At 54.0% G+C, this 20,561-nt stretch overlaps 10 protein-coding genes and 1 non-coding gene across 11 annotated transcripts in view; 6 read left to right on the top strand and 5 right to left on the bottom strand.

The window, feature by feature from the left end:
* Positions 1–25: 25 nt before the first annotated feature.
* Positions 26–882, bottom strand: PPTG_00931 (hypothetical protein; the record flags this gene model as incomplete). Its single annotated transcript, XM_008892507.1, has 2 exons — positions 26–61; positions 190–882. The coding sequence occupies 2 exons, from the start codon at positions 880–882 to the stop codon at positions 26–28; spliced, it is 729 nt and encodes a 242-aa protein (XP_008890755.1).
* Positions 883–1,126: 244 nt separating this feature from the next.
* Positions 1,127–1,716, bottom strand: PPTG_00930 (Grx4 family monothiol glutaredoxin; the record flags this gene model as incomplete). Its single annotated transcript, XM_008892506.1, has 2 exons — positions 1,127–1,250; positions 1,325–1,716. The coding sequence occupies 2 exons, from the start codon at positions 1,714–1,716 to the stop codon at positions 1,127–1,129; spliced, it is 516 nt and encodes a 171-aa protein (XP_008890754.1).
* A 147-nt stretch (positions 1,717–1,863) lies between these two features.
* PPTG_00929 (hypothetical protein) lies at positions 1,864–4,426 on the top strand. Its single transcript, XM_008892505.1, has 2 exons — positions 1,864–3,591; positions 3,663–4,426. The coding sequence occupies exons 1-2, from the start codon at positions 1,922–1,924 to the stop codon at positions 3,838–3,840; spliced, it is 1,848 nt and encodes a 615-aa protein (XP_008890753.1). The 5' UTR covers positions 1,864–1,921; the 3' UTR covers positions 3,841–4,426.
* On the bottom strand, positions 4,371–5,954 carry PPTG_00928 (chorismate synthase). Its single transcript, XM_008892504.1, has one exon. The coding sequence runs from the start codon at positions 5,827–5,829 to the stop codon at positions 4,459–4,461; it is 1,371 nt and encodes a 456-aa protein (XP_008890752.1). The 5' UTR covers positions 5,830–5,954; the 3' UTR covers positions 4,371–4,458.
* A 282-nt stretch (positions 5,955–6,236) lies between these two features.
* PPTG_20503 lies at positions 6,237–6,309 on the top strand. The gene has a single exon. It is a non-coding gene; the product is annotated as a tRNA-Arg (tRNA).
* A 685-nt stretch (positions 6,310–6,994) lies between these two features.
* On the top strand, positions 6,995–8,364 carry PPTG_00927 (3-deoxy-7-phosphoheptulonate synthase). Its single transcript, XM_008892503.1, has one exon. It carries the CDS (start codon positions 7,099–7,101, stop codon positions 8,221–8,223), a length of 1,125 nt encoding a protein of 374 aa, XP_008890751.1. The 5' UTR covers positions 6,995–7,098; the 3' UTR covers positions 8,224–8,364.
* Positions 8,365–8,646: 282 nt separating this feature from the next.
* On the top strand, positions 8,647–11,364 carry PPTG_00926 (hypothetical protein; the record flags this gene model as incomplete). The annotated part of the gene is made up of 1 exon (XM_008892502.1): positions 8,647–11,364. The coding sequence occupies one exon, from the start codon at positions 8,647–8,649 to the stop codon at positions 11,197–11,199; it is 2,553 nt and encodes an 850-aa protein (XP_008890750.1). The 3' UTR covers positions 11,200–11,364.
* A 756-nt stretch (positions 11,365–12,120) lies between these two features.
* Positions 12,121–14,679, top strand: PPTG_00925 (hypothetical protein; the record flags this gene model as incomplete). Its single annotated transcript, XM_008892501.1, has 1 exon — positions 12,121–14,679. The coding sequence occupies one exon, from the start codon at positions 12,121–12,123 to the stop codon at positions 14,677–14,679; it is 2,559 nt and encodes an 852-aa protein (XP_008890749.1).
* Positions 14,680–14,956: 277 nt separating this feature from the next.
* On the bottom strand, positions 14,957–17,978 carry PPTG_00924 (glycine-tRNA ligase). Its single transcript, XM_008892500.1, has one exon. The coding sequence runs from the start codon at positions 17,890–17,892 to the stop codon at positions 15,847–15,849; it is 2,046 nt and encodes a 681-aa protein (XP_008890748.1). The 5' UTR covers positions 17,893–17,978; the 3' UTR covers positions 14,957–15,846.
* A 128-nt stretch (positions 17,979–18,106) lies between these two features.
* On the top strand, positions 18,107–20,426 carry PPTG_00923 (hypothetical protein). Its single transcript, XM_008892499.1, has one exon. It carries the CDS (start codon positions 18,286–18,288, stop codon positions 19,999–20,001), a length of 1,716 nt encoding a protein of 571 aa, XP_008890747.1. The 5' UTR covers positions 18,107–18,285; the 3' UTR covers positions 20,002–20,426.
* The window catches only part of PPTG_00922 (hypothetical protein), a gene marked incomplete at both ends in the record, with an annotated part of 2,677 nt that continues 2,471 nt past the window's right edge, over positions 20,356–20,561 (bottom strand). The window contains one exon of the mRNA XM_008892498.1: positions 20,356–20,432. Coding sequence (XP_008890746.1) covers positions 20,356–20,432 — 77 coding nt within the window. The remainder of the gene's footprint in view (positions 20,433–20,561) is intronic.

The raw sequence follows: 20,561 nt of genomic DNA, 5'->3' as shown, positions 1-20,561 counted from the left end.
AGATCTCCATTCTATGGAGAGGAATCTAAATCCCAACTCGACCTTCACCCCTTGTGATAGACTAAATAACGAATAACGATCGGGTCAGCACTGGCTGTTCCCTCACTGTGGTGTCAACGAGTAGGTGTGGTAAGAGCGTTGCATCAATCATTGAACTGTCAGGAACGGGCATCAGTTGAGCTTGCTTACCTCCTCTTCTGCAAAATAGCGGTCTTCTGCATCGCGTTGCATCTCATCAAAGTCATCCAGAGCCTCATCAGCATCGATTTCCGCATAGTTCACGTACTCACTATCCTCTCCATTGAGAAACCTTGAACTCATGACTTCAATGAGTTGTTCACGGCGTTCGTCGATACTATACAGCGTCATGTCCTCTTCCTCCTCATCCTCATCTTCTTTTTCTTCGGTATTGTCTTCCTCATACAACCTTTCCAGTCTACTCTGCTCCTGCTTTTCGTCTGCTGCTATGAAATTTCCCCACTTTTCTTGCTCCGCCACCCGTCGAGTCTCCATCTCGCTGCGTTGGCAAGTGTCTATCAGGAAGGAGGACAGCGTTTGTCCTGCGCTGTCCGTCGATGGAGTTGCACTCTTGTTAAGGCTCAAATATTGACCCAAGTAGAAGTGGAACAACGCTGGACTGCGCTGCTGTATCATGCTGTCCGAGAAATAGGAGTCTTCATCCGAAATGTCCTCCAAAAGCTGCTGTAGTCGACAATAACGACGGTTCTTCACGACCACGGCGCGCCCGTTTTGAATAGCAGCGCGACTACTATTATGCGCGGCCCTTGCTTGGGCCATCGACTGCGATTGGTTGCCCGACGGCAGCTCCAGGGATGCCATGTACGCATCTAACGAATCGACTGCCTCCGCGCTCGCACTCATATTGTGCAGATTATATTGCAGATAACCTACGACTTTTACGTATCTTTTTTCTTAAAATATTTTTTGTGCATTTCTTGCACGAAAACTGAACGAAATAGTGCAACAGAGAGTAAAAATGACATGCAAAGTAACGTTCCAAGAAAACTGTTTATCTGTCCGCGATAGCGATCCTACTGTAGAGCTCGATCGACGTCTTGTCACCTCTCTCTTGACCACCTCTCTTTGTACGTCTACTTTCTTATGTCTAGTTCTTCTTGAATTCAGCCAGCAGCTCAGCAAGCTCACCAGACTTGTTCATGTCCGTGATGATGTCGCAGCCGCCCACAAATTCGCCGTTAACGTACAGCTGCGGGATCGTCGGCCATTGCCTACCATCAACAACAAGATAACTCAGTACATAGCTACAGTATCCCACTTTTCCTACTAATGGCAGGTTACTTACGAGTATTCCTTGACGCCTTCGCGGATCTCCGGGTGGTCCAGCACGTTGACGCTGTCGAAGCTCACGCCCTGAGCGTGCAGAATGCGCACTACCTGCATGCTGAAGCCGCACTGCGGGGCTGACGGCGTGCCCTTCATGTACAGCATAACCGGGTACGTCTTGACGTGACTCTCGATCATCTTGAGGATCTCATCCTTCTCCGTGGATTTGGCGGCATGATACTGCGGCTGGAAGTCCGAGTGCGAGTCGTCGCCACTTTTGGCCGAGAAGAAGCGCGACTGATGCGCAGACACAAACACGGGTGCGGCGACACGCTGCATGGCGAACGACGCACGCTGGCTGCGGCGCACGGCCGAGCGGCCCAGTCTGCGGACGATCGTGTTCATCACCATCGGAACTTCGTATTGTGAAGCTCCAACCGCAAATAACTGAAGGCTCTATCATTGGACAAAACCATCTAAGTGGTTTCATTGGATGAAAAAGGTATTACATAATCAATGTCACTCTTCCGAGGTCACTGTCTCCACTCCGAATACAAGCCCCCCCCCAATTCCGCCTGTCCAGAATAGCTGTAGCGCAAGAAGCTCGTTGCTGAAGATGACGTCCAACCCGCCGCAGAGCGCTGGACTGGCCGCTAAGCAGGCCGCTGCTGCCGCCGCCGCACGCTTCGCTGGTTACTCTTCCTTCTACGCATCGCCCTCGCCGCCTGCGCAACCTCATAATCAGACGCAGTTCTTTCAGCCTGCTCGCCCGCCTCCTCCTCGGCCGGGCATGTTCAATGGGCCCCGCGGTCCTCCCCCTCGCCCACCACATATGACCAACGGTTTCGCTCGTCCGCCGCCCCCGCCGCAGTTCGCGCTCAATGGTCGAGGGCCACCTCCTATGATGCGGCCGCCGCCTCGTCCAGCGTCTTCCCAGTCCTCCTCGTCCCAGTGGCAGTGGAGCAACGGCAGCAATGTTCAAACCTCAGCACCAGCAAAGACGGTGGCCGCTGCGCCTCCTGTGAGGTTCAATATTAGTCCACAGAACCGCGGACCCCCTCCCAGGAGCTTCGGCCCGCCGCCTGGAGCCTTCTCAGCGCCGAATCCTGCAGCCCCTGCTGCTGCTTCGCCCATGGGAGGCAATGCCAAGTGGCCGGACGCACTGCACGACTACGTGAAGCGAGCATTTGCGCGCTGCAAGGGAGCAGCGGACCAGAGTATTACCCAGAACTCCCTCAAGGAGATGATCACAAATGCCATTATGACCAACAGTTTGTGGACAAAGAATTGGACTGCTGAACCACTGCCGGTACTCGTAGGAGACACCCCGGCAGCGGCCATGCAGACCAAAATGGGGATGGGAGGACCTATGCCTGGAGCAGCGGGCCAGAAGTTTACACCTTCGCCTAGTAGCAGTAGTTTGCAGTCCAATCAGATCTTTATCCCATTCAAAGAGCCCTCTAGCAAGAAGAACAAGGCGAACAAGCGCAAACACGACGGCTTTGAGATCCAAGACGCGGATGTACAGCGCAAGAACCAGAGAAGACAGCGATTCCATATGACCCAACAGGAACTCAAGAGCTTGGTGACCCCCGAAGTGGATACGAAGAAGTTGCAGGTATTGACGCAGGACGGAGACCTGGACCTAGCAGCCATGGTCATTAAAGGTACTAGTCAGACGGTTGAAAAGGAATACTTGCGATTAACCTCTCCCCCGCATCCATCGACCGTGCGACCCGAGCCAGTGCTGCACAAGGCGCTGGAGCTCGTCAAGTCGAAGTGGAAGAAGGGTGACCGAGATTATATTTATGCCTGTAGCCAGCTCAAGTCCATCCGCCAGGACTGTACCGTGCAGCATATCAAGAACGCGTTCACCGTGTCTGTGTACGAGACCCACGCGCGAGTTGCGCTCGAGTCTGGCGATATCAACGAGTTTAACCAATGCCAGACGCAGCTCCACGAACTGTACGAGAAGCTGATCCCAGGCGAGGCGATCGAGTTCCTCGCGTACCGCATTTTGTATTGTGTGTACGTGTCTCTGCAAGCCAAGAAGGGGGACTCGAACGCAGGTCAACTTGGCATGTACAACGTACTGGGCATGGTAACACCCAGGCTGCGTGCAGACCCAACGATCGCCCATGCGCTGAGGGTGCGCCAGGCGGTTGCTATGAATGATTATCATCGTTTTTTCAAACTCTATGTAGATGCTCCGAATATGGCAGGTTACCTGATGGACGTCATGGTCCCCGCGATCCGACTAAGTGCGCTTCGAGCGATGTGCAAAGCGTAAGTTGATGTTGTTTTAATAGCTTAAATGTTGGGATCAATTTACTGACGGTTTGCCTTCTTGTTGGTAGGTATCGCCCAACGCTCCCGGTGCAGTATATTCGCGATGAGCTCAAACTTGAAGGCAAGGCAGGAAAAGCTTTCATCCGTCAGTCTGGTATCGCATTTGTTAAGGGAGACAAGACGCGAGTGGACACAAAGGCCTCGAACATCGTCTGGGCGCTGAGCAATGAGTCGTCGCTTATTTAGGCTTGCACTTTGCTTGTGCTACATTCTTGAGCATGGTGAGACTCTCACCTCACCGTGAGGGTGAATCGACGTCAGTAGCTGAAAAAAAAATCACGCGGGAGACAGTGGTGTAAACGTCAAGTGATGCGAAGCAAAGTAAGGCCTCGTCCTGCTTACATCTGTAGCTGAAATGGTGCTGAAGAAATCGTTCGTGTTTACTGCCTCTCCACCCCCGCCGTCGTCCCGAGCCCACTCGAGCATCGTGATTGCTGAACGCATAGCTATAATGTTTCGCGGTTGCAGCAGTTTTACAAGAGTGAAGTGAATTCGAATGGCAATGGTGATAAGACTGGAATTGAGAGGAACGGCGGGGCAGAGAGATAGGATGATGATCGAGACGTAGAAAGAAGGAGAAGGGGGAAGGAGGTACCTACCAGTGACTGCAGTCGTCGGTGCATATTCATACCTGCAGCAAATGGGTATTCTATCTGTGGCGTGCTATCTACGCATGCGACTCGATGCTGCGCTATCTGAAATCCAAAACGCAATGCTTGCATAACATAATGAAAACTGCTTTTCGAATTCGCTCGCAGCGTTATCTATGTGGTTTTCTACACATCGTATGCGCACGCAGCCTACCTAGAGCTTGCGCTTCTTCTGTGCCGGCTCATCCTGTCTGCTGCCATCGCGGCCCAACTGGATCATGGCCGCGTCGGCGATGGCAAGCGCAGCCATGGACTCCACGAGCGGCACGACGCGCGGCAGTACACAGGGATCGTGACGGCCCTTGGCGGCCAGCACCGTGTCCTTGCCGTCATAACCGACCGTGGGTTGGGCGCGGCCGATAGTCGACACGGGCTTGATGGCCACACGGAAGTAGATGTCAGCACCGCTGGTAATGCCGCCCAGCACACCACCGGCGTCATTCTTGGTCACGCCCAGCTTCTCCGGGTTCTCGGCGTCCGAGCCTGCGCAGAACGGGTCATTGTGCTCGGAGCCACGCTTGCTGGTACCAGAGAAACCGGAGCCGATCTCGAAGCCCTTGGTGGCCGGGATGGACATCATGGCGTGTGCAAGGACGGCCTGCATCTTGTCGAAACATGGCTCACCCAGACCCACGGGCGCGTTGCGGATCACACACGTGACGACGCCACCAGTCGAGTCTTCGTCCGCCTTCATCGTGCGAACAACCGTCGACATGGCGCAAGCGGACGGAGGGTGCGGACAGCGCACGGGGATCAGGTCGTCAGTTAGCCAAGCATCCAGGTTCTCCGGGGCAGGCACAACGTTACCCTTGCGGTTGTACACGATCTTCTCCGTGTCAATGTAGGCCGGTGTGGTGAGGTCGTCCTCGGCCTTGACGAACTCTGCGTCATACGCCTTGTCGTTCTCTAGCTGCGTGGCGGCGTCCTCTACCTTGGTCCATTTGGCAGGGTCACGTAGAATACGGATCGAGCCAATGGTGTCCACCTCCTCGCGAGTGTAAATGGCCTTCTTGGGGTCATTCAGCAGGTCGCGCGGCATGTCTACCGTGCCGATGGAGCTTACCCAGCACACAATAGACGTGCCGAACTTCTCGTTGAGCCACTTCTCGGCCACAGCGCCAGCTGCTACACGGCCAATGGTTTCGCGAGCACTGGCACGGCCACCGCCGCTGCTAGCGCGCGTGCCGTACTTCATCTGGTACGTGTAGTCTGCGTGGCCCGGGCGAGGCACAAGATCCATCTCCTTGTAATCCTTAGGGCGCACGTTTTCGTTGGGCACGAAGAGTGCAAGCGGCGTGCCAAGCGTGAAGCCCTTCTCAGTGCCGCTCATGATAGTCACCATGTCCTTCTCGTCGCGCGGGGTCGTGAGCTTGCTCTGGCCGGGGCGACGGCGCGTGAGCTGCGGCTGGATGTCAGCCTCTGTCAAAGCGAGCGACGGGGGAACGCCATCCACGATGCAGCCCACGCCCTTGCAGTGCGACTCGCCGAAGGTCGTCACGCGGAAGAAGCGGCCGAAGGTGCTCATGATGCAAGAGACTGATCGGGAGCTATGTGCACGCAGGAGAGGTTTCTGAAGTGACGAGCTCACTTACGGATTGCCCAAACACGAAATGACTGACGTAGGAGGGCTGGTAGAACTCGTGATATGTGATGATGTCGGTAGATGAAACTGTAATTATCGATAATATTGAATCTGCTATATTTCATATGTAGGTACATCCGATGTACTAAATAACTGTTTATTGTTGTGCGTGGCGCATCTCTGACTTTTCATACGAAGCTTTCACAGAGGTACAATGAGGTGTGTGTTTTTACCACTGTTTGAAAAATTGTATCCCCCGGGATGCAATTTCTTGCAGTTTTCAAGGATGGCTACACTATAACACCACCTGAACTTTCTAGTGAACGTGCAGCGCACAGTTTCTTGTGCGTGCTCGCGTGGCCCAATGGATACGGCGCTGCCCTCCTAAGGCAGAGATTGCGGGTTCAAGTCCCGCCGTGAGTATTTTTCGGCAGCAAATCGGTTTTGCTTACCAGAAATAAAAGTATTATTCTCCCCGCACCGGAATCGAAGGCGATAACGGACAGTATCATACTGGGCACACATCAGTGATGCGGCACCAGCCTGCTTACACTGGAGCATTACATGTAAATTTTGACTGCAAATTCAGGCTTGAGATGCTTCTGACGGTACTTAATCAATCAAGACCTACACGTGATTGCCACTGCGGTCAATGCGACTGAGTCGAGATTAACCCAAGAAATTTTCGTGACCCGCAATTACTGGCTTCGGCAGAAGATCACTCCACGTATTAAACAGCATTGTAGTGCTAATACATCAGGAGCGTTGACCTGCATCTTACATTTCTCAGACCTAACACCAGGCGACATATGGATACTATCTGCACTGAGTACAGGTATCTCAAGTGCATTATCTTATAACTCAGCAAATTCCATTGCGAGAGCAGCGAGTGTTAATATCCATTAACTTGAAACTTCCATGTCCATAAAATGGTTCTTAATTAGCTGAGACAGCTAGAGAGGAATACACTCGTGTAATTGCTTTCTTGCGTTGTCTTCTTCATGTTTTGATCTCTTCCAGTGACTACGGCATGGGCAGCATACTGTATCCGCATACCTGGCACAAAGTTTGTAATTTTAATTACAGCCCCGGGGCATTAAATATTACCCCCTGCGCCACAAATGTTCTTGTGGTCAGTAGGCGTTTGTCAAAACGCAAACGACCTCGAAGTTGTGTCATTCCTGAATTTGCTACGCACCAGTAAAGTTAATTATGCCGAGCACCCACTCCGAACCCGAAACTGAACGTGTGGCCAAGCGTCAACGTCTGGAAGACCGCAATGTCGTTGCAATCAAGCCGCTGGTACCGCCCGCTTGCGTGCTCGAGGAACTGCCAGTGACACCTCAGGTGCATGAGCTGGTGGACGCTACGCGTGACGCCGTGTCCCGCATCCTTCACGGCCAGGACGACCGCCTCGTCGTGGTCGTGGGTCCTTGCTCTATTCACGACGTGGATGCTGCCATGGACTACGCTAAGCGCTTGAAAACTCTTGCGGATGAGCTGAACGGAGAGCTGCTGGTGATCATGCGCACCTACTTCGAGAAGCCCCGCACGACTGTGGGCTGGAAGGGTCTGATCAATGACCCGGACCTCGACCAGTCTTTCAAGATCAACAAGGGCATCCGCATTGCCCGTAAGCTGTTGCTGGACGTGAACTCGCTGGGTCTGCCTGTGAGTCTGGAGTTCCTCGACACCATTTCGCCTCAGTTCACCTCGGACCTCATCTCGTGGGGTGCCATCGGTGCGCGTACGACCGAGTCGCAGCTGCACCGTGAACTCACCAGTGGCCTGTCGATGCCTGTGGGCTTCAAGAACGGCACGGGTGGCAACGCCAAGGTAGCGGTGGACGCAGCCGTCGCGTCATCGCAGCCCCACAACTTCCTGGGCCTGAACGAGCACGGTCTGGCGTCGATTGTGCGCACCAAGGGCAACAAGGACTGCCACGTGATCCTGCGCGGTGGTTCCGATGGTCCCAACTACGAGCAGAAGTACATTGACGAAGCTGCTGCCATGCTGAAGAAGGCCAAGCAGCCGTCCAAGATCATGGTGGACTGTTCGCACGGCAACTCGCGCAAGCTGCACGCGAACCAGCCTAAGGTGGCCAGCTACTTGGCTGGTATCGTGGCTGAGGGCAACACGAACGTTCTTGGTTTAATGATCGAGTCCAATATCGTGGAGGGTAACCAGTCGCTCGGCGACGACCCGTCCAAGCTCGTCTACGGACAGAGCATCACGGACGCGTGCATTAACTGGGACGACACGGTCACGACGCTGAAGGAGCTTGCAGGTGCCGTCACCAAGCGACGCACACTTGATGCCGCGAACCCGGCCAACTAGATGTCAGAAACCAATAGCGCACCAATATTATCACGATAGACTCTCCAATACACACACTTTACCTCCACTGCAGCGGCGTCCGGAGTGACGTTTTTTTTTTGCTGTTCGTAGTGTGATGGGAGGAATTCTGGTGCAACCGTCGATTGAATTGTGAACGAGGTTCTTGCAAATCAAAATGGCAAAAGTGTCAACACTTCAAGCTGCGTGCCTCGGTTCACCGACGGTTGATGCCACCATTGCAACCAAGCAGCATCAACCGTGGCATTAGCTTTGCCTTCAACCACTTCTAGCCAGCTCGATTACTGCAGTTCAGGCTACATCTTACAGCATTGTTGGCATCTAAGCGTCTTGGCACCAATTCCAAGAGCTTCCTCACTTTCAAATTTGTCAACTAACGTACAAGACCCAAAGTATCCCAACGCAATGCGTAGTATTGGTCTTACACTGCTGCTGGCGCCGGCATTGGCCGAGCTCTGCCTCGCCGACAACCTCGACAAATATGGCATATTCACCCCCAAGAAGATCGCGCTGAGCTCCGTGCCGTCTATGGATGGCCAGTCCTACTCGGGTGGGTTCACTCTTTCAACGGACGAACCGCTGGCCACACTCGACTACAACTACGAAGTGGCAGGACTGCCGTACTTTGTGGTGTCCTCCGTCTCCAATGGACCAGTGGAGGTCGAAGTCAAGTACGCAGAGCAGTTCCCAGCGCTCTCGCTCAACTACTCGGATGGGCCATCGCAGTTCACGACATCCATCGCCAACTCACGTCGCGTGGAGACTCACCGCTTCACTGAAGACGAAATTGGAGCCACGATCACCTCCATACTCAGTCAACCTGGTCAACGATGGCAGTCACTTCGTCTGCTTACTGGTGACTCCATCACGTTCGAGACTGTCGGTTTGCAGGCGTCCGTCGAGGTGATCGACGACCTTACCGCTCTACCCGGTAAATTTTCAAGCTCCAACGCCAAGTACGACGAGATCTGGAAATTGGGAGCACGTGCTGTGACTGCCGCTTGCTTGGATGCTGGCAGTCAAGTGCCTTCGTGGAGCTCGTCCGAAGAGAATGGCACCTTTGTGCCTGGCACGCGTCCGGGTATCTCGTACCGGACGTGGAACCTGACGGACTACGTGCTCACCTTCGACTCGCAGATCATCCGCGGTGGCGCAGGCTACACCATTGCGTACGACCTGACGGGCAACCGTGACGGCGTGCAGATCCATTTGGCGTCCGAGTACCCGAACGACACGACCTTCTCCAACATCAACACGACATTGTTCCCTGCCAACACGGTGACTCTTGCATACGGCTACGACTTTGCTAACGCCACGAGCATGACGAGCTACATACTGGGTCAGTACGATGTGCCGTTCAACGTCAAGGAGAACGTCTGGTACCCCGTGGAGATTCGTGTCAACGCCACGGCTGGTAACATTGTGTTCTCCATCGACGGACAGCAAGTGTTCGATATCATACTGACCGAAATGGGGTTCACGGACAGCCAGCTCTCCTTCTACGGTTATGCGTCACGCGGTGAAGGTGCGATCGGCTTCGGTGGCTGGCAGGATCAAGCATCCTATGTGCGCAATGTGACGGCTACTAGTTTGTCCGACTCGTCCAAGGTGCTGTACTCGAACCCAATGACAGACGAAAGCGTGGTCGTTCCAGAGTTCGGCGGACAGAGCAACGCGTACGGCGTGTGCATGGATGGCGCCAAACGTGACCGGTACGTTTGGCTGGGAGATTTTTACCACACGACGCGAATCATGGGCGTGGCGAACTCGAAACCCGAGCAGATCGCCGGTACGTGGGAGTTTTTGTTCGAGTACCAAGCGGCAACAGGTCAAATGGCTGGTTTCGTTCCCATTTCGTACCAATCGCCGATGCCTACGCCCGAAGTATTCCTCTACGATGCTGGCACTGTGGATGCCTTGTACTATTTCCCGGACTACGTGATCCTCGGACTGATTGGTTTGGTATCTTACATGGACTATTACGACGATGATGCTTTCGTCAAAGCCCATTGGGAGGAATTTACTCGTGCGATGACTTGGCTTATTGGCAACCAGGGCAGCAATGGGCTCATTGATTTTACGAAGTACGTGGTGGTATTCCTTGGATCCGGTGCAGGCATGGCTGTGAATGCTGCTGCTGTCCAGTGTCTCGACGGTATGGCTGGGGTGGCTCGTGCTGTGGGTGACTTGGAGTCTGCAAATTCTTGGCTTCCTGTTGCTGCTAGTGTGAAAGCTGCTATCAACGAGTTGCTCTGGAACGATGCGCTGGGTAACTATGCACTCGATTTGTCGACACCTGAAGTGTATGGCGTCTCGGCTACTGCGTTTGCTCTCACTTCGGGTGTGGCCAACGAGACCCAGACCAAGCTGATAGTGGACGGTTTGGAAGGTCTGCGTCAAGGTCCTGGGTATCTTGATTCGAGTAATACTGCCAACACTACGCACATCTCGCCGAATACAAACGGATTCTTGCTCGATGCGCTTCTGCAGCACGGATACACCGACCAAGCTGTTTTCTTGCTGGACAACCTCTGGGACGCCATGATCTCGAACGAGAACTATCGCTCCGGTGCGAGTTGGGAATACGTAGCACAGTCATTGGAGCCGGGTATTGATCTCTTCACGTCGTTGAGTCACCCGTGGGGCGGAGCACCTACCTACGCGTTCACCAACTACGTAGCGGGTATTCGTCCTGTAGAGTTCGGATTCCGTCGGTGGATCGTGAATCCGTTGGTGTCAGGTCTGAACGTTACCAGTGCCAACGCTACCGTGAACACGCCGTATGGAGATCTCTCGGCCGCCTGGGAACTCGTCGATAGCCAACTGAGTGTGACAATCACTGCTCCGGTGGGCACGGATGGCACTTTCGAGGTTGCTCAGCCTAGTTCGTCCACGGGTACTTACGAAAAGCACTTCGAGGGAACCGGGACAGCTACGTCCTTCGTCGTTCAACTGTGAAACGTTTTTAATCTGAAGGGTGGTCAGTCAGATTAATCAGATCATGCAGAAGAATGAACATCGCATTTGCAGTTTCCACAAAATAGTGCCCAAGACGAAGCTGCAACAAGGCTGGCTGATCCATTCATTTTATTCTCATTGAACATGGCTGTCATTTAACAAAGATCCATTTGAGTGCTTAGACCATGTTGAATTTTGTGTCATAGTAATTCACAAGTTATGATCACACAGCCTTTATATTCATTGCAGCCTCACTACTTACGAGATTATGTTCATGAAGCCAAGGCCTTTATTAGCCAGCTGATACACGTACCATGAAGAGGTGAAACTTCAACGTGCGCTGATCGGTGGAGGGCGTGACGTTCTTCAAGCACTTCTTCAAGATTTTTTTTGCTGTCGACCACGATACAGTGTATCGTGCTCGACAGTATAGTAGCTCGGTATCATGCACGTAATCAAGGGCGGCAAGCCGCCGACAACGCCGTTGTCAACGGGGGTAGTACGTAGCACATTCAACTGTTTATGCTTAGCTTCGGAAACTAGCAAAAACGAACTGCTTCAGATTGTTACACGGTCTTGTTTCTTCGTGTTAAATTATCCAGTAAGCTCATTTTTTAGAGTTGATTATTTGTCCTTGGACAGCACAGCTAAGAGATGATCTCAATCAGTGGTTGATACGTATAAGTAACCACATAAAAACATTAACGCGCTTGTGCTTAATTGCTTGATTAAAAGCTTGATAACGTCTAGCTTCACTGCTTACTAGACGTTAGTAAGTTGAAGTTTACGTATCTGTAAACTTCAGCTTCAACTACTTTATGAAGGAGGCCGGGACGTCCCGCTGCCAGGTTTCTCGCGTTTGCCTTGCTCATTTTTCTTTTGGATCACTTGAGCAAACGCAACTTCGAGGCATCAAGTGGTATGCGTGGCTTGGCAGTGATCATCCCAGCGCTGTTAGCCAGCACCAACTTGGTGGCAGCAAGCAGCGACTATAGTGTCTTCACACCCAAGAAGCTCGCGCTAGGAACCGAACCAACAATGAGCTCCAAAGCGTATATCAACCGCTTCACGCTCACAACAGAAAATCCCGTCGCAACTCTCGACTACGACTACGAGGTGGCCGGCCTACCGTACTTCGTAGTGTCCTCCGTCTACAATGGGCCTGTAGACATCGAAGTCAAGTATTCGGAGCAGTTCTCGGTGCTTTCAACCAACTTCTCCGATGGACCCTCGCAATATGCCACCGCTGTCGCAAACTCACGCCGCGTGGAGACTCACCGCGTGGAGACTCACCGCTTCACAGAGAATGAAATTGGAGTGACGGTGACGTCCATGCTAAGTCAACCTGGTCAACGTTGGCAAACGTTGCATTTGCTAAGTGGTAACTCCATCACGTTCGAGGCTGTTGGTCTTCAAGCTTCAATTGAAGTGATTGACGATCTGTCAATGCTTCCGGGCAAGTTTTCGTGTTCCAACACCAAGTATAACGAGATTTGGCAACTCGGTGCACGCGCTGTAAGTGCTGCTTGTCTGGACGCCGGAAGCCAAATACCGTCTTGGAATGTGTCTGAAGAGAACGGCGCATTAGTGCCTGGAACACGACCAGGAGTGTCTTATAAAGCGTGGAATCTGAGTGACTACACACTCGAGTTTGAGACGCAGATCATCCGCGGAGGCGTCGGGTTTTACATTGGCTACGACATTACGGCAAACCGAGGATCGCTCATGTTCCACTTGTCATCGGAATATCCCGCTGACTCGACTTACGTGAACACGAACTCCACATTATTTCCAGCCAACACGCTGACCCTTACGTACGGCTTCGACTTTGTCAACGCCACAGATATGATAAGTTATGTCCTGGGTACTTCTGACCTGCCTTTCAACGTGAAGGAACATGTCTGGTATCCAGTGAAAATTGCAGTCAATTCCACGGCAGGCAACTTGGTGGTGTGGCTGGATAACCAGCCAGTTATGGACATCACGATCTCCGACTTGGGCTTCAATGAATCTCAACTGTCGCTTCTAGGTTACTCGACGACTGGCAAAGGTGCCATCGGCTTTGGTGGCTGGCAGGACCAGGCGTCCTTTGTACGGAATGTCAAAGCCACAAGTCTGAATGACTCGTCGAAGACGCTCTACTCGAACCCGATGACGGACGAAAGTGTCGTACTACCAGAGTTCGGCGTGCAGTCCAACACGTACGCCGCGTGTCTGGATGGTGCAAAACGTGATCGATACATTTGGTTGGGCGACTTCTACCATACCACTCGCATCATGGGCGTGGCCAACTCGAAACCTGAACAGATCACGGGTACTTGGGAATATCTTTTTGATTACCAGGCTTCAAATGGGCAATTTCCAGGCCTGATGGTCATGACGTACGAGACGCCGATGCCCACGCCCGAAGTCTTTACGTTCAACGCTGGCACGAGTGATGCATACTTGAATTTCCCAGACTACGACATTTTGGGGCTGATCGGATTTGTGTCATACATGGAGTACTACGACGATGTGGAATTCGCGAAAGCTAACTGGGTATCGTTTCGCAAAGCTACTGATTGGCTTGTAAGCCGCCAGGGCAGTGACGGGCTTATCGATGTCACAAAATATGTGGCGGTGTTCTTAGGCTCAGGCACTGGCACGGCTGTGAACGCTGCTGCCGTCCAGTGTCTCGAAGGTATGGCCAAGGTGGCAACTGCGGTGGGAGACGAAGACTCTGCTAACCAGTGGGTCGAAGTCGCTTCCAGTATCAAAACTGCTATCAACGGTCTGCTCTGGAACGAAGCGTTCGGCAACTATGCTGTGGATGCATCGACACCCGAGGTCTATGGAGTCTCGGCCATCGCTTTCGCGATAACTTCTGGAGTGGCAAATGAAACTCAAGCTGATCTCTGTGTGAAGACCTTGGAAAAGCTTCGTCGAGGCCCCGGATACCTTGATACAAGTGCTACGGATAACAGTACCAAGATCTCGCCAAACACGAACGGGTTCCTGTTGGATGCTATGCTACAAACTGGACACACAGGTGAAGCTGCGTTCTTGCTGGACAACCTGTGGGACGCCATGATCTCGAACGAGAATTATCGGTCTGGTGCGAGTTGGGAGTACGTTTCGCAGTCACTGGAACCTGGAATCAAGGAGTTCACGTCGTTAAACCATCCGTGGGGTGGAGCGCCTACGTATGTATTGACCAACTATGTTGCTGGTATTCGCCCTGTGGAGTTTGGATTTCGTCGGTGGATCGTGAATCCGCTGGTGACGGGACTGAATATCACGAGCGCTAATGCCACCGTAAGTTCCCCGTACGGCGCTCTGACGGCCGCTTGGGAGAAGACCGCTAGCAATGTCCTGAGTGTGACGATCACTGCGCCGACAGGAACTGAGGGTGTGTTCGAGGTGGTGCAACTCAATTCGAGCTCTTTCCAGCAGACTTTGAACGGTACAGGCGAACCGATTTCGTTCAGCGTTCAGCTTTAATGAGTTTCCCGTCGCTAAGCATTCTAAATTCGCACCCTGCTAGTGCCATTGTCGAATGACTTCGTCAAAGTTCAAGCTAATGAGGTTTTCATGTTCGTCAGCTTGATTAGTCTGACAAACTGTTTGTGAATATTTGTTGCGTTCAAAACGAATGAGCTGATGCTCCCAATTTTTAGAAAATTCGAAACTCTTGCCACTTGCGTTGAAATATTGTTTTGTCGGTGCTAATGATACTGATTCCAAGCGTGTAGGTAGCCCCACGTCAGCAGAATAATCAGTCATGTTCACCACCTACGTGATTTACTATAGCCTGCTCCCTACTTCGGAGACCTTCATCGCAGACTATATACATCGTTGCACCATGCTTTCACAAAATACGGAATGACATTCGCCATTTGCTTTCTCCATCAATAAATACATCGAAGTACACCCAGCGTTTTCCTTCACGGAGCATATGACAACGTGACCAAGGTCGATACGCGTTTTACAATACCGGACTTTCGTTGCTCGCAACATTGGTCTTCCATAATTGTAACCGCTTCTCAGATCTCCCAGGAACTAATGGAGAATCATAGCATCCAAAGTTGGAGTCGGGGTTCTCTTATATGTCGGTGCTCTTCTCATCCGTGGCTGCGGGTGCTCCTCAGCCGCGAAATGAATCCTTCTCCCGCATAATCAACCACCGAACGCGGCATCAAATGAGCGGTTGCTCCGTGTGCGCCATCACCTCGCAGGTGGATGGCTTACGGTCCACTGACTCGGCCGAGGCGTCCGCGACCACCGGTTCTTCTTCAAGCGGACAAGCGATCGCCACGTCAGCTCCCAGATCGAGCTCGTCTAATCTATTCAAGCCCCCAATGTTGAGACTAGCTTGCCAGTCCGACTCTCAGGCTATTTCCAGTAATCATTTCTGGCCCGAAATGTTGAGACTTCGCCTAACGCCTCGTCGACGTGCACTTGCAAAACCAGGCGCATTTGCCGTAGTCAGCGCAAGTAATGGACTGTATCCATCTCAGAATAGCGTCGCCAAAACATGCTCTTTCGTAGGTTTCGTGCGTCAGCTTCAAGTGAAGGTTGAAGGCGATTTGAAGTAACGCGAAGCAATGCATTACGGTTAGAGATCGCATCGCACGACTCTATCTGCCTTGGCTGCTGGCATCTATCTACTTACTCGGCGGCTGTGACCTTCGGGTATTGCTCGAGCATCTTCTCCCAGGTGGTCGAGCCCTTGACCAGCTTGTTCACCTCGGCTCCGATAGCGTCCATGGGGATCCGCACCTGCGCCGTCGAGTCACGCTCACGTAGCGTCACCACGCGGTCCTTGACCGTGTCGAAGTCGATCGTGACGTTGAATGGAATGCCCAGCTCGTCCGCACGCGCGTACTTACGGCCGATTGCCACACTCGACGTGTCCACCTTGCACTCCAGACCTTCCTCAACGAAGACGTTCTCCAGCTCCGTCGCGAACGGCTCGAAGGCCGGGTTGTTGCTTAGAGGAAGAACCGACACCTTAATAGGGGCGATCAATGGCGAGAACGACATGACACCACGCTTCTCGTCACCCTCGCGAGTGTAGAAGTTGTGCTCAAAGACGGCGGTCAGGATACGGCCGATTCCGAACGAGGGCTCGATCACCGAGGGAACGAACTTCTCCTCGCTCACCATCTTCTCCACCACCTTGATGGCCACCATGTCGCGCTGCAGCGTGAACTGCTTGCCGTCGCACAGCGGGCCGAGCGTGGCCTCGCCCTTGGAGGCCAGCTCGTCCTCAAACGCCTGCGCGCGCGGCACGTCATCCTTCAAAGCCTCGAGCGCCTCGAGGATCGTGGCCACATCGGCCTTGAACGTGCGGCCCATCTTGCCCTTGTTCGGCTTGATCTCCGCGATCTGGCGCTTCTCGGGCTTGTCAAACTTGTGCGTGCCCACCATCTCGACCTTGCTCTTCTTGGCGTGAACCGACAGATCGTAGCACGAGCGGTCGGCGTGGCCGGCGCATTCCACCCAGCCGGAGCTCAGCTTGATCTCCAGGTCCCAGCAGTCCGTGGCGTAGTGGGCCATCTCGGTGTTCAGGTGCTGGCGGAAACGCAGACGCTCCATGTCAATGCCGATGGCCTTGCAGAACTTGTACGTCCGGGCCAAGTAGTAGGCCAGACTCTCGTTGGCGATGATACCCTGTTCCACCGCAGCGCCGCACGTCATTTGCACGGCCTTGCCGTGCGTCAGCTGGTTGGTCTTGGTCAGCAGTGGCAGCTCCAGGTCCTTAATAGTCGAGAACTTGGCGTGGCTCTTGTCCTTTGGGTTGACGAAGAACTCGATCTCGGCCTGCTGGAACTCACGCACACGCAAGAGGCTGGCGCGGGGCGAGATCTCGTTACGAAAGGCACTGCCGATCTGGGCGCAGCCGAAGGGAACCTTACCGGCGTTGTACTCGAGCAGACGGCGGAAGTTGAGGAAAATACCCTGGGCTGTCTCGGGACGCAGATAGCCCACCAGGCCGCCCTCGGGCCCAATGGCACACTTGAACATAAGGTTGAACGGGATGGGGAAGCTCAGATCGGCGCCCGTGCCGGGGGCCTTGATGCCGTACTCCTGGAACACGGCGTGGATCTCCTCGGGCGAGTACGACTCGGCCATAGTGGCGTGCAGTTCGTGCTTCTCACGCTCCTCCTTGCTCAGATCCGGGTGCTTGTCCAGAAAGTTCTCGACGTGGTCCTCGAGCAGCTTGTCGGCGCGGTAGCATTCGCCCGACTTGGTGCATTTAACCATGAGATCCGTGAAGCGATCCACGTGGCCCGAGGTTTTCAGCACCACCTCGGGCATTAGATTGGTGCATTCGACCTCCAGCAGTTTATCGGCGAACACAAAGTGGCGGCGCCAGAACTGCAACAGGTTGCTCTTAAGCGCGCAGGCCGGCGGACCAAAGTCGTAGAAGCCGCCCACGCCACCGTAGATCTCAAAGCTAGGCACAACGAACATTTTGCGCAACAGCAGGTCGTCCAGCGCCTTCTTGTCGCTCTTGCTAAGTCCGTCCTCGGCCGGACCCTGCAGGGCCGTCTGAGTCTCCAGCTCCAGCTTAAGCTTCTTGAGCTCGTCCACGGCCGCCTTCACATCCTCAGCCGCCGCGCCCTTCTGCTTGAGCTCGCGCACCTGAGCGCCCTGACGCGTCACGGACGCACGCAGCGCGTCCAGGTCTACCACTGGCGTCGATGACATGGGAAGATCTCGCCTCCTAACTTAAAGTTTGTATAGTGCGAGCCCAACGCAAGACCCAACCAGTCAAAAATGATACGTAGCCAAAGGAATTTTCCGTGGGTGTGGTGTGCGACACACGAATGTTGGGTGGGCAACATGAGAAACAAAATGCTGTATGAGAGTGTTGAAGCTGTCGTTTCGGCCTTTTTATAAGAACGGACACAGAAAGGCAGCAAGGAGAGGGGACCTGCCTTGTTGCCGACATGGCATTCACATCGTTTTCGCCCAGCCGTCGTCGCCAGTGAACTCCGACACAAATGGTTTGTGGCGTTTGATAATTTGGGCTCACATCGCAACTTGCCTCGTGGAGCTCAAGCGGCCTAAGCAGACAAACACTCTCAACTCACGACTACGATGCTACGCCAGGCCACCGCGCGACTGCCGAAACCGGCCGCCGCCATGGCCCGCAGCAGCTTGAAGCGCTCGGCCGCCGTGGCGCTCTCGTCGTCGGCCTCGCCCCGGCCTTCATCGACCGCGCCCACGGCAGCTGTGGCGTCCGTCGCCGCGCACGACCACTCGACGCTGAACCAGAGCAAGCAGACGTCGCTGGCCGACGAATTCCACGACACTGAGCGCATCTTCGCCACCAAGACGACGCCTGAGCTCGTTCGCGCCTACGGTGTCTACTTTATGTCGCAGTTCCGCCCCCTCGTGCAGCACAGCGGCGAGCTACTCGAACTCTCGTACAAGTTCCCGGGCGCCAAGTTTACCGACGCGCTTCTGCGCGCGACGTTCTTCGGCCATTTCTGCGCTGGCCAGGATGTGAACGAGATCCGTCCCGTCATCCGGAAGCTCGAGTCGGCCGGCATCGGCGCCATCCTCGACTTCGCGGCCGAAGCCGACGTCGAGCAGCCGCGTGACCTCAATGGCGTTGACCAGAACTTGGTATCGGCCCGTACCTACGCATACGACGGCGAGGCGGCCTGTGACGCCAACGCCGCCATCTCGCGCCACGCCATCATTGACGCCAGCGAGGCCGCCTCGGCCGGCGAACCCGCCTTCGTGGCCATCAAGTGCACGGCGCTGGGCAAGCCTGAGCTACTCATGCGCATGTCGGCCATCATCGTGCAGGCCCAGCTGCTGTTCCACACGCTGGACGGCCCCAACCTTTCGCGGGCCAAGTCGCGTTACCTCGAGCGTATGATCGACTACCCTACGCTGAGCGCCGGCCTTCGCAACGCTGGCGTGGACGCTACCGAGGAGGAGATCCAGAAGCTCTTCAATGAGCTTGACCAGTCGTCTGGCGACGGAGTCATTGACTACGTGGATTGGGTGAGTTTCCTGGACCCGTTCGACTTGACCATGGGCCCTTTGACCCAGTTCATCGAGGAGGAGCCGCTCTCGGATAACGAGAAGACTCAGCTGCGCAACATGATTGGCCGTCTCGAGTCGCTGGCTAATGACGCGGCCGAACGTGGCGTGAAGCTGATGGTCGACGCCGAGCAGACGTACATGCAGCCGGCCATCGATCACCTCACGCTCAACCTGCAGCGTAAGTACAATCGTGACGGCGCCGACGTCATCTACAACACCTTCCAATGCTACCTCAAGATGTCGAGCGATCGCATCGACATTGATCTGGAACGTGCTCGTCGTGAGAAGTTCCGCTTCGCGGCTAAGCTGGTGCGTGGCGCCTACATGGTGCAGGAACGCAAGCGTGCTCGCGACAAGGGATACGCCGACCCGATCCACGACACTATTGAGGACACTCACGTTAACTACGATGCTCAGGTAACCAAGCTGCTGCACAACAACCACCTGGCCAGCTTCATGGTGGCCTCACACAATGAAAAGTCCGTGGTGAACACGGTGCAGCAGATGCAGGACATTGGCATCAGTCGTGCTACTGGTGGCGTGTACTTCGGCCAGCTATTGGGCATGTGTGACCACGTGTCGTACACACTTGGCGCGAATGCTTACAAGGTGTTCAAGTACGTGCCGTACGGCCCCATTCACGAGGTGCTGCCGTACCTCATCCGTCGTGCACAGGAGAACTCGGGTCTTATGAGCGGTGCGCAGCTGGAGATGCGTATGCTGAGCACGGAGATCAAACGCCGCATGTTCGGATGAGCGTGAGATCAGGAACGTGTGAGTTTGCAGTTCAGCCTTGCAATAAGGCTGACAAGTGTTTGTCCTATCGTATTGACGCTTCTCCCGCCTCGAGCTTCCGTCGAGTGGAGAACGTAGAAGCAGTAAATGGCGGATGATATGAGCCAAGAAATCCGCCACAGTTGGCGATTGAAGCGGAACAAGTTAACTTGGTGAAATGCCAAGGAGGTGGAAGGAAGTGCGAAGTCCTGCACTCATAAGAGGCAGTAACCCATGCTGGCGTTGGAAGCCAGAGCCGTAAGAGAGAAATGCATAATCGGTATCAAGAATCCGTAACCCAGAACAATCCAAATCGATGCAGATAACATTCAACCATTACATGTACTTGTGTCCAATTGCACATGCGATGTTCGAGAAGAGAACAAATTGTTCTCGAATATCCATGGATAATGCTGTATCGCAGACATCGATTGCAATTAGCGACTATCTTCAACTAAGAGCTGAACACTAATGGTAATGGCCTCACCAGTTCCAGCAATGTGCGTCTCGTAAATGCCAGTGGACGAACTCGGCTGAGCAAC

Source organism: Phytophthora parasitica (assembly GCF_000247585.1).
Source record: "Phytophthora parasitica INRA-310 unplaced genomic scaffold supercont2.1, whole genome shotgun sequence".
In the NCBI taxonomy this organism is placed as follows: Eukaryota; Oomycota; class Peronosporomycetes; order Peronosporales; family Peronosporaceae; genus Phytophthora; species Phytophthora nicotianae.
Note: the sequence above shows the minus strand (reverse complement) of the source record. Positions and strands in the feature narration are given on the sequence as shown.

Excerpts from the sequence above, each read along its gene's own strand:
- PPTG_00929 (XM_008892505.1), top strand. The coding sequence starts at position 1,922 with ATGACGTCCAACCCGCCGCAGAGCGCTGGACTGGCCGCTAAGCAGGCC. Across the intron at positions 3,592-3,662 it reads CTTCGAGCGATGTGCAAAGC|GTATCGCCCAACGCTCCCGG; the intron begins GTAAGTTGATGT and ends TCTTGTTGGTAG.
- PPTG_00928 (XM_008892504.1), bottom strand. The coding sequence starts at position 5,829 with ATGAGCACCTTCGGCCGCTTCTTCCGCGTGACGACCTTCGGCGAGTCG.
- PPTG_00927 (XM_008892503.1), top strand. The coding sequence starts at position 7,099 with ATGCCGAGCACCCACTCCGAACCCGAAACTGAACGTGTGGCCAAGCGT.
- PPTG_00924 (XM_008892500.1), bottom strand. The coding sequence starts at position 17,892 with ATGTCATCGACGCCAGTGGTAGACCTGGACGCGCTGCGTGCGTCCGTG.
- PPTG_00923 (XM_008892499.1), top strand. The coding sequence starts at position 18,286 with ATGCTACGCCAGGCCACCGCGCGACTGCCGAAACCGGCCGCCGCCATG.